Consider the following 18,531-nt stretch of genomic DNA (forward strand, 5'->3'; position numbering starts at 1 on the left):
TGTTTGTTTCCTCTCACTTTAAGTTTCTGTATGCCAATTAACTGCTGACTTCAAGCCGGAAAATCTTTTGAGCTTTAAAAGTTTTTTTTTCTTCTTACCTGCAAGTTGGCCATTCGCTCACCTGGTAACAACGCTCTGTTCTGATCTTCCCTCCTGCTCAATCTTCTTGTGTGGCCGTCCTGACTTTGGCAACTCCTAATGGCTGCCTTTCCTTGTCATTGGGTCGAAGGCTGAGTGCCGGTGCTGCAGGGAATTCGCAACTTCCCGGTTCACGCTGGCCAGTGTCCCTCCAGGGCAGCTATGGTGAGCCATTGAGGACCCCCAAATCAATCGGAATTTTGACACTCTGGAGTTACGGGGGTTCGCGTCGTCTCGTCGCAATACTGGCCATGCCTCTCCGTAATTGTCTCTTTTGAGTGTAATACATTTTGCCATCATTTGAATTCCTAGATAAATTACCTTTTTTGTTGTCTGAATGTTTATTTTCTCTGCCAATTCCTTTTCTTGCAATTTAGTCATATTTTTAACTAGCATTTTTCCCCCCTTATTTATCTTCAGGCCAGCTACTTCCCCATATTCTCCCAGTACTTCCATTAACCTTACACCAGATTGTGGGGGCTCTTCTATAATAAAAAACAGGTCATCTGTGAAAGCCTGTACTTTAAAGATTTCTTAATTTTTAGACCTTTAATTTGTTAATCTTCCCGAATTATTCTACTCAAAATTTCTAAAGGTAGTACAAACTATAGCAGCAATTGAACTTAGCTGGTTCAACATAAATCCCCATTTAACATTGTCAAATGCTTTTTGTGCGTCAACAAATATTAACACCATTTGCTTTTCATTATGTACCTCGTACTATTCCAAGATGTCTAGTATAACATTATTTCTAATTTGCCTTTTAGGTAGAAAGCCATTTTGATCGGTATAAATGAATTATTTCAAAAACTTTTTAGCCTTTCACCCATTATTGTCATGAAAATTTTGTAGTCCGAATTTAGTAATGATATGGGCTTATAGTTTTTAATAAGTGTCAGATTGGAATTTTCCTTGGGAATCAGAGTGATAGTCACTTCTTTCCTTGTGGCTGGTGTCTTTGCATCTTTCAAGATTTCATTAAATAGGGTAAAAAGGCGAGGGTTAAAATGAAAATAATTCAGGACTCACGGGAAAGAGGTGGCCTAAAAATGCCTAACTTTAAACTATATTATGAAGCAGTAGCCCTTTCAGAAATAAGTGACTGGTTTAATTTAACGGAGGAAAGAATTTTGAATATAGAAGGTTATGACTTGTTATATGGATGGCATGCATATTTATTTTATGAAAAAAAAGTGGATAGGGCTTTTAAGAATCATGTGTTGAGAAGTGCTCTTTTGCGGGTCTGGAAAAAATATTCTTAGAAACTAGACTATAAGATTCCTATATGGGCGAGCCCCAGACATGCAATAGAGAATATAAATATAGAACAGAAACAGGAAATGATTACTTATAAAGAACTTTTGTATGCTGAAGGAGGTAGATTGCAATTAAAATCATTACAGGTATTAAATGAAGAAGGGAGGAATTATATTTGGTTTCAATATGGGCAACTAAGTGCTAGATGGAAAGAAAATCAAAAAATTGGTATAATGCAAAGGGAGGAAAATTTAATAAAGCAAATTAGAAATCAGACCCAGGAGCATATAAAGAGATTGTGTTGCTTGAAATAGATTCGGAAAAGGATTTGGTAAAGGACTGTATGATAAAATGGGCACAGAATATTCAGGAACCAATAATGTTGGAAACATGGGAGAAAATCTGGGTTAGAAATGTTAAGTTTACACAAGCACAGAATTTAAGGGAAAATTTTTATAAGATGTTTTATAGATGGCACTTAGATCCCAAAAAATTATCATGTATGTATCCTGATATCCAAGCGAAATGTTGGAGGTGTGACTGTGATGACGCTACATATTTTCATATTTGGTGGACTTGCAAGAAAATTAAGGCCCTTTGGATAAGAATTTGGTGGATTATTCAAAATGTCCTGAAGAAGAAGATAAAGTTCCTGCCACAATTTTTCCTTTTGGGAATTATAACGGATTGTACAGGGATTGAGACTAAATTGATTCTGAATTTAATAACAGCAGCAAGGCTGTTGATTGGACAATATTGGAAGAAAAAAGAGTTACCTACAATAGAAGAATGGATATTGAAAGTTACTAATTTGGCTGAGATGGCTAAAATCTCAGCTTTTTTGGAAAGACAACACGCAGGAAAGTTATTTAATTGAATGGAAAAAATGGATTGATTATTTACAAAACAGATATCAGATTAAGAAATATCAGATTGCCTTTGAATAATTAGGAAGTATTATTTTATGTAATGGGGGGGTTGGGAAATGAAAAGATTTGGATGAGGTTAATTGGATTAGAAGGGAAAATTTTACTCTATGTTTGGTTTATGTATAACAATACCTTATGATTGACCCGGGAAGCCGGGGGGGGGAAGGGAGGGGGGAAGGGGGTTTTGTGGGGGGAGGGGGGAAAAAGGGGGAAAATGTTTTTGTTTGTTAAAACTTTTTCAATTAAAAAAAAAAGATTTCATTAAATACCTCTAACAAAGTGGGGCCTAATGTCTCTTGGAGGTTTTTGTATATTTTAGTTGGTAGTCCATCGGGGCCTGGTGTTTTGTTGTTGTTTTTTTGTTTTTTGATTGCATCTGTTAATTCTAAAGGTGTTATTTCCTTGTTCAACATATCTTTAACATCTTCCGGAACTTTAGGTAGTCCAGCTTTCTGAAGATATTGTAATATCTTTCCTCCACCATTACATTCCTCTTCTTTATACATTTTTTTGTAAAACTCACATTTCACTTTTCTCTTCCCCTCATTCTGGTATATTATCTTTCCCTCATCATTGTATAATTTACTAAGCCATCTTCTATCTTTCTGTTTTTTCAATCTATAGGCCAACCAGCATCCTGGTTTTTTCGCATTTTCAAAAAAAAATTGTTTAGTACATTTTATTTGCTGTGCCAAACCTTCCTTCTCGATAATGTTCATTTGTGTTTAATTAAATCTATTTGTTGCTTCAATTCCCGTCTTTATGGTTCCTTTTGTAATTGTCTCAAGTCTACTGAGTTCTTCTAAACTTTTTTGTCGTTGCCTTTTTTGTTTGTTTTCCTTGGCCATATAGGCAATTGCAATACCTCTCATATAGGTGTTTGCTGTATCCCATAAGTTTTGATTGTTTGTGTCTTCTTTCTTGTTAACCTGAAAGAACAGATGCATTTGTTCTTCCATCTTTAATTTAAATTCCTTATGATTCAAAATTGCTCTTTTTAATTTCCACCTCTTTGTTTTCTTCTGTCCTTTCCATTTAATTTTAACAGGATTGTGGTCTGCCCAACAATTGTAATTTCCTCAACTTCCAATTTTAATTCTGTTGACAACCAAACCATATGATTCTAGACCATGATAGATCTTGACCGGAATAGTATGTGTATTGTTTTTTCCCCGGATTTCTATCTCTCCAGCTGTCCTGAATACTCAGTTCCTCCGCCATTTTAAAAAAGGTGCTAGGTAGTGTTCTTCTGATTCCTTTCCTTTTTTTATCACTTCTGTGGTCTAAATCTGTCTACTATTGCGTTGAAGACACCCAATATACAAATATTATCATTTTCTATTTCTCCAATAATACTGTATAACTTCTTATAAAATTGTTCATGCCCCTCATTTGGGGCGTAAATTCCCACAAGAGCCACTTTTGTTTTTGTTCAAAATTACTTCTATTATTAATATCCTACCCTCCTCAACCTTGTAAATTTGTTTTGCCAAAATTTCCTCCTTAATATGTATCACAATTCCCCCTCTCTTCTGTTGAGATAGTGATGCAAACATATTCCCTGACTTGTGGTAGTTTAATAAATATTGATGCTGCCTCTTTATATGTGTTTCTTGTAATAGTATTATGTCCAAATTCATCTTGTTAAGTTAATTAAGAATTTTTTTCCTCTTTAATGGGGAGTTTAAACCATTGACATTCAGAGATAGAATCACTATTTCTTCCTGTGAGTCTATATCTATATCTTGTCGCCCTTGTTGGTCTAGCCTCTTTAAATTCTTTGAGTCTACCTTCATCATGTTTTCTATTATCAGCTTTTCCTCCTCTCCCACTTTCCTTCTCTCTAGTTTGGGGTTCTTTTGTTTCTATTGTCTGTACTCTTCTTTTGTCTTCTTCTGTTATTTCTCTTTCTTCGAACACTTTCTCTCTGCCAAAGTTTTGCCTGTAAAACTCTTCTACTTTATCTATCGTGTCCAATCTGAATCTTTTTACTTGCCATGACACCATAATCAGTGGTGGGATTCAAGTAATTTAACAGCCAGTTCTCTGCCCTAATGATTTCTTCTAACAACCAGTTTGCGAAACTGTTCAGAAAGTTAACAACCGGTTCTCCCGAAGTGGTGCGAACTGGCTGAATCCCACCACTGACCATAATTCCTTCTGGCGTCAACCACCTAAAATTGATATTTTGTCTTGTCAATTTGGAAGTTAAGTGTTGATAAGGCCTTCTTAAGTCTCTCACCCTTCTAGGCACTTGCTTAAGTACTAATTGTCTTCCTCTATACTCTAATGGGTCGTCTCTTGTTCTGTGTAATATCTCATCCCAAATTGATTTCTTTACAAATCTAATGTGAACTTATTTGGGTAAATTATGCCTTCTCACATAATTACTGTGAATCCTGTAAATTTCGTCCATCTCATTAATCATCTCTTCTTTTTCAATTCCTAAAGCTTTTGCTAGTAGGTCCGCCATCATCTCTGGCAGACCCTCGCCTTTATCTTCTCTCATGTTTTGGAAGTGTAGGTAGTGGGCTGCCTTTTTTGTTTCCAGGAAGATAACCATTGTTTCTAATTCCTTATTTCATTCATATCAGTATCAGTCTTTCATTCATTTCATCTACTCTCTTTTCCTCTTTTCCTCCTTTCCCATTCTCTCCTCCATCTCCTGTAGTTTTTGTTCGTTCTTCATAATTTCCCATCCATCGATTTCATCTTCTCTTTGAGTTCTCCACTATCACTTCTCACTTCTCCTATCTCTTTTTTCAGATCTTCATGATTTTTCAACATTACATCCTGCATTGATTGTAGCATTAGGTGCAAGTCCTTAAATGAATTTGATCTTTCTCATTGCGTTATCTCTTCTGTACACCTTTGTCCCACTGGGCTCAATTCAACTGTTGTAGTTTGGGCTGCTTGCCTCCTTCCTGTACCAATTCTCATTAGATTAAGAATGCTTGTCATCTTGAACACTGTTTTAAACCAACCCTCCCACTTATGTGCAGTTCTCGTATTTCCCTCCAGCACACCCAGATTATCAATCTATCACGTGCCTACTTGCCACACAGTTTATATTTTATATATATTATAAATTAATAAATTAAGTCCAAACTATATCAAATTTTCTAAAACTAAACCATAACTATAGTAGATATTGCTAAATATAAAACACCTTTAACAAAAATAATTGAATGGCTTGTAAGTTTTGAATACTTATATCAAGCTATTGTTTTAAATCACCTATTTATTATGGCAATCAATAGCAGGAATAAATTGATAAAGAGATGAATTGTAAAGTCACTTATAATACTAATAATAATAGTAATAGTTAATTCTTAATATAATGTCCATTGTCTGGTTTGCAGTTAAATCTCCTCTATATATGTATAATCACTATATTAAAAAATCACCAAGTATAGACAATCTCTCACCCAGTCAAATTTCTTATTTTTATATTGCTCCTTTCAGTCCTTTAAGTCAACAAGTTCCTATTTGACTACTGAATTTATTTTCTTAGACAAATAGATATTAGCACACAATCTTTTCTTCTTTCTGGAGCAAAGTTCTTTTTCTTTCTTTTATTCTGATTTATTTATTTAAAGTATCTTTTTTCCTCTGTAGTTTGTGTCTAATTTTTTCTTGGCCAGTAGGTGTCTTCCTTGCCTCACTCTCTGTTACTCAGCGTTCAATCCTCATTCAAGATGTCAGCCTTCTCTGATTTGTCAGCACTTTTACTTTCCAACTTTAAATTGTTCTAGTTGCTTATTATAAGGTCTTTGAAAACAAAGAAAACAAAGAAAACCATCCTTAGTCTTTTTCCTTTCTCAGTCAGTAAGGTCTATCATGTTGCAGTAAGCCTTTCTATGCCCAAACTTGCCTTTCTTCCGTCCTTCTTTCTGGGGGCCCTTTTCTCTTCCCTTTTCAGAAATCCTCCGGGAAGTTCTCTTTCCCCGGATCACTCACACAAGGCTATTCCTACTGTTCGCGGTCCTGACCGCCATCAAGGACCACTCCACAAGACGCCTCTTTCTTCCAGTCCCCCTCCAAGAGACCTGGGACTCTAAAAAGTCCGCTGCATGGTTGGAAGTGGCTGTAAAATTGGCTCCCTTAACTATTTATTTATTTATTTATTTATTTAATCATATTTATATACCGCCCTATCTCCCAAGGGACTCAGGGCGGTTTACAGGCACTAAAAACAGATAAATAGAATATAAATACAATATAAAACATTTAAAAAACTTATTCTAAAGCCCGTCCAATTAAAAATAGAAATAAAACCCAATTTAAAACCCAAAATTTAAAATCTAGCTCAGTCCTGCACAATTAAATAAGTATGTTTTAAGCCCGCGGCGGAAGGTCCGAAGGTCCAGCTGGCGAAGTCCGGGGTAGATCGTTCCAGAGGTGGGAGCCCCACAGAAGGCCCTTCCTGGGCGTCGCCAGGCGACATTGCCTCGCTGGCGGCACCCTGAGGAGACCCTCTCTGTGAGAGCGCACAGGACGGTGGGAGGTATTCGTGCAGTAGGCGGTCCCAGAATAACCCGGCCCTATGCCATGGGCGCTTTAAAGGTGGTCACCAAAACCTTGAAGCGCACCGGAAGGCCACAGGAAGCCAGTGCAGTCTGCGCAGGATAGGTGTCATATGGGAGCCACGAGGGCTCCATCTATCACCAGCGCAGCTGCATTCTGGACTAACTGTAGCCTCTGGATGCCCCTCAAGGGAGCCCCATGTAGAGAGCATTGCAGTAATCCAGGCGAGGCGTCACGAGTGCGTGAGTAACCGTGGATAGGGCATCCCGGTCCAGAAAGGCGCAACTGGCGTACCAGGCGAACCTGGTAGAACGCTCTCCTGGAGCGGCCGTCAAATGCTCTTCTAGAGACAGCCGTTCATCCAGGAGGGCGCCTAAGTTGCGGACCCTCTCCATCGGGGCCAATGACTCGCCACCGATGTTCAGCCGCTGGATTTAGTTGACTGTGCGGGATGCGGCATCCACAGCCACTCTGTCTTGGCGGGATTGAGCTTGAGCCTGTTTCTCCCCATCCAGACCCGTCGGCCTCCAGACACCGGGACAGCACTTCGATAGCCGTTGGGGTGGTTCGGTGTGAAAAGTACAGCTGAGTATCATCCGCATACAGCTGATACTTCACACGAAACCACTGATGATCTCACCCAGCGGTTTCATGTAGATGTTAAACAGAAGGCGAGAGAATCGACCCTGCGGCACCCACAAGTGAGGCGCCTCGGGGACGACCTCTGCCCCCCTGTCAACACCGACTGCGACCGGTCGGAGAGATAGGAGGAGAACCACCGATAAACGGTGCCTCCCACTCCCAATCCCCCCAACCGGCGCAGCAGGATACCATGGCCGATGGTATCGAAAGCCGCTGAGAGGTCTAATATGACCAGGGCAGAGGAACAACCCCTATCCCTCCAGAGATCATCTACCAACGCGACCAAAGCCGTCTCCGTGCTGTAACCGGGTCGGAAACCGGACTGGAACGGGTCTAGATAGACAGTTTCATCCAGGTGCAAGGGAAGCTGATATGCCACCATACTCTCTACAACCTTCGCCCCAAAGCGAAGGTTGGAGACCGACGATAATTACCTAAAACAGCCGGGTCCAGGAAGGCTTCTTGAGGAGGGCCTCACCACCGCCTCTTTCAAGGCGGCCGGGAAGACACCCTCCACCAAAGAAGCGATCGTAATCGCCTGGAGCCAGCCTCGTGTCACCTCCCGAGTGGCCAGCACCAGCCAGGAGGGGCACGGGTCCAGTAAACACGTGGTGGCATTCAACCTACCCAGCAACCTGTCCATGTCCTCGGGAGCCACAGGGTCAAACTCATCCCAAATAATGTCGCCAAGACCACCCTCGAGCGTCTCACCCTCATCACCGCAATCTTGGTCCAGACCATCCCGAAGCTGAACGATTTTATCGTATAGATAACCGTTAAACTCCTCAGCCCGTCCCTGCACCGGGTCATCCCGCTCCCCCTGATGAAGGAGGGAGCGAGTCACCCGAAACAGGGCGGCCGGGCGGTTATCTGCCGATGCAATGAGGGAGGAGGCGTAGCTACGCCTCGCTTCCCTCAATGCCACTAGGTAAGTCCTAGTATAGGACTTCACTAGTGTCGATCAGCTTCGAGCGGCTAGACCTCCAGGAACTCTCTAGGCGTCTTCCCCGGCGCTTCATCCCCCTCAGCTCCTCGGAGAACCAAGGAGCCGGTTGGGCCCTGCGCCGGGTCAGAGGCCGCAAAGGCACGACTCGGTCTAAGGCCCCGCCGCGGCCCGTTCCCAGGCCGCAACAAGTTCCTCGGCCGAGCCGTGAGCCAGACCCTCAGGAAATGGCCCAAGCTCCGTCCGGAACCCATCCGGGTCCATCAGGCGCCTGGGGCGGAACCAGCGTGTCGGCTCCGTCTCCCTGCGGTGGTGAATGGCGGTCAGAAAGTCCAGGCGAAGAAGAGAGTGATCTGACCATGACAAAGGTTCAGTGACTATTTCCTTTAAGTCCAGATCTCTCAACCACTGACCAGAGAGAAAAATCAGGTCCAGAGTGCCACCCCCAATGTGAGTAGGGCCATCAATTACCTGGGTCAGGTCCAAGGCCGTCATGGAAGCCGTGAACTCCCGCGCCGCTGTCGATGGCGGGCGGAAGATGGCAGTTAAAGTCCCCATGACTAAAAGTCTGGGGTCTCAACTGCCACCCGGCCAGCACCTCCAGGAGCTCGGGCAGGGCAGCTGTCACGTAGCAAGGAGCCAGGTGCGATCAGCAAACCCATCTGACACCTATGACCCCATCTCACAAGAGGATTCGCACCCGGCAATCTGAGGCACAGTGGTCTCCCTCGGCTCTAGACTCTCTCTAATCACAACCGCCACCCCACCACCCCTACCCTGGGCCCTCGGTTGATGGAATGCACGGAAACCCGGCGGGCACATCTCCACGAGGGGCACACCCCCTTCCGTGCCCAACCAGGTCTCCGTAATGCCTATAAGGTCCGCGGAACCCCCCTGAATAAGATCACAAACAAGGGGGGCTTTGTTCACCACGGACCGAGCATTGCACAACATCAACCGAAGGCCTGGGCTCTGAGGATCCTGACCATCCGGGGAACGGGAGAAGTCCAAGGCTGGAGAGCCATCTCGCACAGCCTTTCTCTTTGACAGCTGGCCCCGCCCCCCACTGCAGAATTCATTTTTATCTCCCTTCCAAAGCATGACGGGACAGCACTGTCAGCAGTCAGAGGCACGGGGTCGCCCACTCCATGCCCACAGCTGCTGCAAGCAGATTTCAGGAAAGAGCCCAGTCCTGCTTTTTGCTTTTGATGTGCTCACCACTCACTTACAGCAATTGGCACAAGCGACTGCCTGTGCTGCTGCTGGCCTTGCGGGAGCTCTTCACCTTCCTGGCAGAACTGCTCTCAGTTGCCCTGCTGGGCTGCTCCTGCCTGGCACGGTGTGAGTTGGCTCCCGGGCACACTCCTGCTGGCCTGCCAAGGCCCTTTGTTAAAGGCCATTGGTAGAGCCAGGCTGCCTCACTTGCCATCGCCTTCGGGCTGCTGAGCGCGTTCCTGCAGGTCTACTCGGTACTGCTTGTGCTGGGTTATGAGCTGAGCCCAATACTCTTTGGACCCTGGCCCTGTTGGGCGCTAGCTCTCATGCCAGCTGTGCACCCTGGGGCACTCCGGAGGTCATAGATCTGGGACAACTCGCCCCACACCAGGCAGGAGGAGCCCAGCAGGATGGCTGAAAGCAGTGCTGCCAGGAGGGCGAAGAGCCCCCGCGAGGCCAGCATCAGCACAGGCAGTCACTCAGCTGCCAGTGGCCAAAAGTGTCCCAGCAGCAGCAGAGCCAACAAGCAGGGCAGGTGGAGGCTGGGGCACGCCAAGAACTTAGGCCATTGTAGCCAATTGAAGTAAGACTGTTCTTGAAGGGGGCATAAGGCACGTGGGGCTTCCTGCTTTTACAGCCTCAATTGGCTGCAAGAGCAGCCGGGAGTTTTCGAGGCGGCGGCAGGAGATCAGCCGCTGATCAGCTGTTCTGCAGACCAAGCTGCTGGTAAGAGGGGCAGGTTTCCCCCACCACACACCTCCCGGTACATGGGGAAAATATAAGACCTCCCCAAAAATAAGACCAGGTGCCCTTTTTGGTGGCCCCAAAAATAAAAGACCCGGTCTTATTTTCAGGGAAACACGGTAGGTGTTCTCTAAACATTTTCTTGCTTATTTTAATTTTTATTTCTAATCTTTTATGGTTATGTTTTTGGTAGATTGGGCTGTAGTTTCTTTTTGCATGAAGACCGATGCAAAGAATGAGTTAAGTAGTTCTGCTGCCTGTTACTTCTTTGCCATCTTCTCTCTTTAGTAGAACTACTGTTTCCTTGACTTTTTTCTTGTTATTTATATATTGAAAGAAACTTTTTTTTATTATCTTTGACTTTTGTTGCAAGTCTTTGTTGCTTTCCTGACTTCATCTTTGCACATTCTGGCTATCTACTGATAGTTATGCCTTAGTTATGTGTCCCTCTTTCCATTTTTTGTACTTGTTCTTTTTGCCTTTCAGTCTGTCAGAGAGATCTTTGTGCACTTATATTGGCTTCTTCTTGGATTTCTTGCTTTTCTTTTTCAGTGGTATTGTAGTGGACCAGGGTTTTATGATTACATTTTTCAGAGCTTCCCATGCTTCTTGAACTGTTTTTCCTTTTAGGATTTTCATCCATGAAATCTTTCTTAGGCACTCTCTAAGTTTGTTGAAATCAGCTCTTTTAAAGTTTAAGACACTGGTTGGATTATGTTCTATTGCAGGGGTCATCAACCTTTCAGACCTTAGGGACCACTAAATTCATAATTTTAAATCCCGTGGACCACTATGATCTGCCTAATTGCTGGCTGGGTGGGCATGGCTAGGTGGTCATGTGATTGGGTGGGACTGGACACCAATCATGTCAAGGGGCACCTTGCCAGCCTCTACTCACCCTCAGCCACTTCTCGCTTCCCCATCCAGGCTCCTTAGGGCCCCAACAGGAAGCAGTTGTTGGAGCTAAGCAGCCACCATGAGAAAGAGTTGGCAAAACAGCTCAGTTCAAATTGAATCTGACCGAGAAGGAGGCTCATCAGAAGCACCTCACTTAGGGCTACGAGCATAGGCTTTCCAAGCAGAAGGAAGACCTGTGGGAGTGCAAGGCCAGGTACTGGCACCTGGAGACTCAGCGAGCTGAGATGGTCAGCCAGTTCCAGGCCGTGATGCAGTCTCATCAAGGAACAAGGCCCTCCGGCTCTTCACCACCAGTGGTACTTCCCTCCAGCCTTTGCCCAAAGCCCCGCACCAGGAGGCTGAAGCAGACCCCAAGTTGGAATTTCTGTCCCCCTCTGACCCACACAAAAAGCCCCCAAAATGGGAGACTCTGCAGCAACACAAAGATTCATTGCATGTATCTGTCCCAGAGGCCGTAGTTTGAGGACCCCTGATTTAGTGCAAAATAAAAAAATGCAAATAATTTTTCTGCGGACCAGCAGAATTATCACAGACCACCAGTGGTCCACGAACCACCAGCTGGTGACTGTTGTTCTATTGCTTGTGTTTGCATTATATAGAATTCCAATATGATGTGGTCATTCTCACCCAAAGTTCCAGCAACTTCAGCTCCCTCTATCACTTGTTCTCTTTTAGTAAAAATTAAGTCCAGTATAGCTCTAGTCCCCTCCACTACCTTTTGGATGACAAAGGTGTGAACTAGGTTGGTTAGGAATCTGTTTGCTCTTTTTTTTTTTAATTTGAATTTATATCCCGCCCTTCTCCGAAGACTCAGGGCGGCTTACACTGTGTTAAGCAATAGTCTTCATCCATTTGCATATTATATACAAAGTCAACTTTTTATTGCCCCCAACAATCTGGGTCCTCATTTTACCTACCTTATAAAGGATGGAAGGCTCTCCCACTTGCTGCAAAGTTTTCCTCCCAGTTGATATCAGGGTAGTTTAAATCTCCTATTAATACTGTGGTATGTTTCCTATATACATTTGTTAATTGTTTAGCAAAAAGTTCATCTATTGCTTCTCCTTGTTTGGTTGGCCTATAGCAATGTCATTCTTTTTCCTTTTATATTGAACTATTTGGATTCTTGGAGGTTTTCACCTTGGTTTTGTAGATATCTGTAGAGTTGTAGTGCTTTTATATATAATACAACTACATCTCCTCTTGTTAGGTATGTTTCTTTTGAATAGTTTGTATCCTTCCATCAGTACATTCCAGTCACGAGTTTCATCCCACCATGTTTTGGTAATTGCAACTATATCATATCTACCTTCATGTACTAGTACAAGTTCACCCTGTTTGTTCCCTAAAATTTGAGCATTTGTGTATAGGCATTTGAGTCTTTTATGGGTCTTGAGTATGTTTCTTATATCTCCTACTTTTAACTGGGTTTTCCATCCTTTCCATCACTACTTGTGTTTTTCTTTCTTTTCTTCTTTCTCTTTACTCCCTACCTTCTTATATGATTGGTTATCTAGTGGTTTTTGCTTGGAATTATCTTCTAAAGATCTTGAAGATTGGGGGGCGGGCTCCCCTCTCAATTTTAGTTTAAAGTCCTTTGGAAAAGATGAGCCAGTCATTTTCTGAATATATTCTTTCCAGTTCTTGTGAGCCTCATGTAGGTAATTTACCTAGCCCTTCATGTAGATAATGCAGACCATGATCTGGGAAACAGTTCTGTTGATGACACCAGTTTTTAAACTAGAGGTTCATTTCTACAATCCTTTACTCCCTCATTGGATGTTGCCCTTTTGTTGGAAGTATAGATGAAAACACCACTTGTACGACTAATTCTTTAACTTTCTTCTCTAGCTGTTCGTAACCTCTTATTATTGTTTTCAGATTCATTGCTGCGTCATTGGAAAGGGGTAGTAATCTGTGGGGCTGATTATCTTAGTAAGTTACTCAGTTACATTTTTGATTTTTGCTCGAGGGAGACATCATACCTCCCCAGATTGACTGTTTGGTCAGCAGACTTTAGTTTCTGTTCCCTGATTGAATCTCTTATCACTGATAGTTACTATTTTTTCCCCCTAGGGAGGTCCGAGATACTATTCTTCCTGTCACAGGAATGCTGGGTTGTTTCTCTTTTAGAAACTCTTGATGAATTTTCCTCATCCTGTTCTTTCTCACAGTGTAACTTATAGGACAAAAACAGCTAAGGAGAAAGCCTTTTCACTTCAGCTTTATCTTAAAAGGAAAAACTTTTGCTACTCTGATAAGAGATCTGAGTCTACTTTCTGCCAATTCATAGAGTTAAGAAGTCAGCACATGGAGTTAAGTTTTAAATCATGATTTGTACTACGGTGCATTTCTAAAGTAATTTCTAAAGTTAGTTGGTGGTATATATGTTTTTCTATTTTTCACTCTGCTATTTCATTTCTGTCATTTAAGGTCTGGCAGACTGGCATATCCCTACTGCTGGAATGTTTCTATGGATTAAGATTAAGGGAATTCCTGATACCCAAGAACTGATCATGAAAAAGGCTTTGGAGAAACAAGTATGAAAAAAAAATACTGAACATAAAACAAAATGGGGAGAGAGGGCTAATAAAAATTTTAACAGTTTCTAATATGAGAAGCTTATGACTGACTGAGAAAGGTTCTGCTTTAGGTGTTGCTGGTCCCTGGATGTTCATTTAACATTAATAGTTCTGATCCCAGTTCTCATGTCAGAGCCTCCTTCTCTCTCTCTTCTCCAAGTCAGATTGATCAGGTGAGTAAAGTTTGCCTTGTCTCCACATCTACCATTTCGTAAGACTCACAGTCATTATTATTACGTTATAGTTGATTCAGTTACAGTCTTTCCCTCTTTCTGTGAGAAACTGGCTGAATTTGGGCTATCAAATTTGATTCTTTCATGTATGTTACATTACTTTTCATGTGTATGTTGACAGGATCATTTAGTTATTTGCTGTAAATTTTTTAAGGACTAGAATAGGGTATTGATATAGGCAGTCATAGGATCCTGCTTTTAGGTAACATTAGAATCATCTCCATGTAACAATGGAATATTGCTATGAATTTCTGAACACTATGTACATTTAGATACATCCATGAAATATTGTAGGCATTTGTAGATATTTAGTTATCAAGTCAATTTGCGTAGGAATAGTACGAATATAGTTAATGTAGGATTTTTTTAAAAAGATTTCTTTCTACTCAAATTCATGAATAGTGCCAAAGCATAGAAAAGTGCTTTCTCTTCATCTAAATCTTAATTCCATTTAGACAACAAGAAATATATGTGCATAGGCATTGCATGAAACAATTCAGTGCACATTCAAGGTAGAGCCTTGTGCCATTGAAATTAAATGGATGAGATAAAAGGAAATACAGCTAAATCTAGTTTACAATATTATCAGTATTATCAATACTGATAATATTTCAAACTTTCTGTTTTTGCAAACTAGCTTTAATTATACCACATCTTTTTACTGATTCATGTCATATAAATAGTGGTTCTTCTTCTTGTTGTTACAGGGTTTCCAAAGATTGGCTGACCTCATTAAAGAAGCTGCATGATTTTATTAAATTAAAAATCTTTAAGAAGATAGAGGATTTCAAGATAAAACATTTTTTAAAAAAAATGTTTCTCCAGCTGTAAATAATATACAATGATACAGAATATATATGATAAATAATTTTTATGCACTTTTAAAATGTACATTAACATCTCAAAACATTGTATGAATACGTACAAAACTTACCTATTACATTAGATTGTTACAAAACTTTAAAAAGGGTGAAATCACCGAAGTTTTTAAAACTTTTCAGATTTCATAGGAATGTTCTTGTTTTGTGCTTTTCTGTGTGTGCATGATATTAAAACATACAACTGGAGTGACACTTAGATTACAATGCTATGCTCACGACCTCCACACACATGGACATTGCTGCTCCAAAGCAACACACACATACACAAAAGAGGGAGGGATTTTGGTGTCAGCTGCCATTCCTCCCCGATGGGCCGGGGGGAAAAGACTGGGGCTATGGGGAGTTTGCTGCCTCCCCGCTTGCCCCGGCGGCTCCCCCATTCTTCACCGCCACTTCGAGGCAGCTATGGTGCGCGATGGACCCCCATTCCAGGGGGAATCTCGGCGCTGGCCATGCCTCAAAGCCAGAGACAGCCACAAGAAACAGGCAGGAGGGGAAGCACAACTCTTTGGAAAGGATATTGAAGCCGGGTGAGTGATCATCAGCTCACCGGGAGGCTTGGAAAGTAAATTTGCCAAAAGTAGGCTAAGGAGAAATATGAATAGCAGCTAATTGAAGCAGGAAAAGAAAGTGGAAGGAATCAATTAACGAGAGTCTGGAATCTATCTCAAGGATTTTAATTAAACTTGGAGATTTTTAAAAAAAAAATTAATTAAATACTTTAACTGCAACTGATTTTGGATAATTTTAAAAGTTTTTATTGGCTATTTTAACAAATGTAATTGAGTGGGGGGGCAAAAGGAAAAAGAAAGGGGAATATAGATTGGATTAAGATTTTAAAAGGGACTTTTAATTGACTTCACTTCAACCCCAATACATTTGATAAATTTTGGCTACAGAGGATTACAGTAACTATAAGAAACTGAAACAAATTTAGACAAAGGACTTTGGGCTTTAAAATGGAAAGAAACAAATTGAGACAAAAGATTCTGGCTTTAAAATGGAAAGAAAAAGAAAAGGGAAAAACAGATTTGAACAGGATTTTAAAAATGGATTTTAACTGACTTTGTCTTCGCCCCTCTATTCTTTATAAAATTTTGAACAAAAAGGATTATAAGAATTCAAAATAAATCGTAACAAAGGACTGTGGCTTCAAAATTGAGATTTTGCTAATTCTGGATTACAAATACAGTATAAAGGTTGACATCTAAATGCAGAAGAAAGAAAGCAGAATAAAAGATTTGACCTTAAAAGGGATTGTTAACTCTGAACTGTAACTGCTGTGTAAAGACTGACATCTAAAGGCAGAAGAAGAAATGCAGAAGCAACAAAACTGAAATAAAGTGACATGATAACCGTGGATTGTAATTGCAACATAAAGACTGATACTTAAAAAAATTGATATAAATTGAAATAAAGTGCCGCAGGGGACGATTCTTTCGCCTCTCCTGTTCAACATCTATATGAAGCCACTGGGCAAGATCATCAATGGCTTTGGGGTGAGGTACCAACTGTACGCTGACGATATGCAGCTGTACTTTTCCACCCCAGGCCACCCCAACGAAGCCGTCAAAGTGCTGTCCCCGTATCTGGAAGCTGTACGGGTCTGGATGGGGAGAAACAGGCTCAAACTCAATCCCTCCAAGACGGAGTGGCTGTGGATGCCAGCACCCCGGTACAGTCAGCTGCAGCCGCGGCTGACTGTTGGGGGCGAATCATTGGCCCCAGTGGAAAGGGTGCACAACTTGGGCGTCCTCCTGGATGGGCGGTTGTCTTTCGAAGATCATCTGACGACCGTCGCCAGGAGGGCTTTTTACCAAGTTCGCCTGGTTCGCCAGCTGCGCCCCTTCCTTGACCGGAATGCCCTATGCACAGTCACTCATGCTCTGGTTACCTCTCACTTGGACTACTGCAATGCTCTCTTCATGGGGCTCCCCTTGAAGAGTACCCGGAGGCTCCAGTTGGTTCAGAATGCAGCTGTGCGGGTGATAGTGGGAGCCACACGTTGCTCCAATGTAACACCACTCCTGCGCAGTCTGCACTGGCTACCTGTGGTCTTTCGGGTGCACTTCAAGGTTTTGGTGACTACCTTTAAAGCACTCCATGGCTTAGGGCTAGGGTACTTACGGGACCGCCTGCTGTTACCGAATGCCTCCCACCGACCTGTACGCTCGCACAGAGAGGGACTCCTTAGGGTGCCGTCCGCCAAGCAATGTCAGCTGGCGGCCCCCAGGGGGAGGGCCTTCTCTGTGGAGGTTCCCACCCTTTGGAATGAACTTCCCCCTGGACTTCGGCAACTACCGGACCTTCAGACTTTCCGCCGCGAGCTGAAGACCTATTTGTTTGTTCGCGCAGGACTGGCATAGGATTTTAATCAGTTTTAATGTTTTAATATTTTATAATTATGGGGTTTTATTCTAAATGTTTTAATTCGGCCATTTATGAAATAAGTTTTTTAATTATGGTTTTATGTGTATATTGCTGTTGTTTTACTATGGCTGTAAACCGCCCTGAGTCCTTCGGGAGAAGGGTGGTATAAAAATTTAATTAATAAATAAATAAATAAAGGAGGTAGAAGAAGAAATGCAGAAGTAATAAATTGAAATAAACTCCCCAAGGAAAGATGTTTATATGTTTGACTTCTAATGATTGATATATAAAATAATTATTTTATAGGCAGAAGAAGATAGCAGGAACTGAATAGATCATCAAGACTATTCAGTTCCAGCTATCTTCCTCTGCCTATAAAATCATTATTTCCACATAGATAGGTTGCTGTGATTGCACAACCGCTCTTAGTAAGGATGTAAAATGCTGTCTTTAGATTCATATTAAAGGTTTTAAAAGATTTATGTAAAATATAAATGATAAACAGAATTTTAAGGATACTTTGGGGAAAGATGGAAAGATTATAGAAAATTGGTTTTGACGATTTTGAAATTTTAAAAGAAATATTGTTACTTATGATTTGCAATTATATTAGATAGTGATCTTTAGAGACAGAGGAAGATAGCAGGAACTGAATAGTTCTTACTTTAGGATTATTCCCAAGTAGATGGATAGGTTGATGTGATTGCACAACCCCTTTAAGAAAAGATGTTAAAAGGCTGTCTTCAGATCTATATCAAAGTTTTTAAGAGATAATTGTAATTATGCAAAATATGAATGATAATTATAAATTTCAAAGGATATTTTGGGGAATGAGGGAAAGACTACAGAAAATTATTTTCGATTTGGAATCTTTAAAAGAAATATTGGTATTTATGGTTACTAATGATATCAGACAGTGATTTCTAGAAGCAGAAGAAGATAGCAGGAACTGAATAGTCTTTATTTTAGGATTATTCCCATGTAGATGGATAGGTTGATGACCGCTCCAAGAAAGGATATTAATGTGCCTTTAGACCTATACTAAATGTTCTAAAAAGAGAATTGTATTTATGTAAAATATAGTTGATGATTATCCGAACATTCTTAGAGATATTTTGGGGAATGAAGGGAGGGGGAAGAGGGCAAACAGAG

The 18,531-nt window shown here is 41.6% G+C and overlaps 1 protein-coding gene across 5 annotated transcripts in view; it reads left to right on the forward strand.

The window, feature by feature from the left end:
• The window catches only part of AADAT (aminoadipate aminotransferase), a 64,598-nt gene extending 47,940 nt beyond the window's left edge, over nucleotides 1–16,658 (forward strand). For all 5 annotated transcript variants that reach the window (XM_058192173.1, XM_058192175.1, XM_058192172.1 and 2 more), the window contains 3 exons: nucleotides 13,747–13,853; nucleotides 13,967–14,068; nucleotides 14,836–16,658. In XM_058192173.1, coding sequence (XP_058048156.1) covers nucleotides 13,747–13,853; nucleotides 13,967–14,068; nucleotides 14,836–14,877 — 251 coding nt within the window. In that variant the 3' untranslated portion in view covers nucleotides 14,878–16,658. The remainder of the gene's footprint in view (nucleotides 1–13,746; nucleotides 13,854–13,966; nucleotides 14,069–14,835) is intronic.
• Nucleotides 16,659–18,531: the final 1,873 nt, after the last annotated feature.

This window comes from Ahaetulla prasina, chromosome 8 (assembly GCF_028640845.1).
Source record: "Ahaetulla prasina isolate Xishuangbanna chromosome 8, ASM2864084v1, whole genome shotgun sequence".
Classification (NCBI taxonomy): domain Eukaryota; kingdom Metazoa; phylum Chordata; class Lepidosauria; order Squamata; family Colubridae; genus Ahaetulla; species Ahaetulla prasina.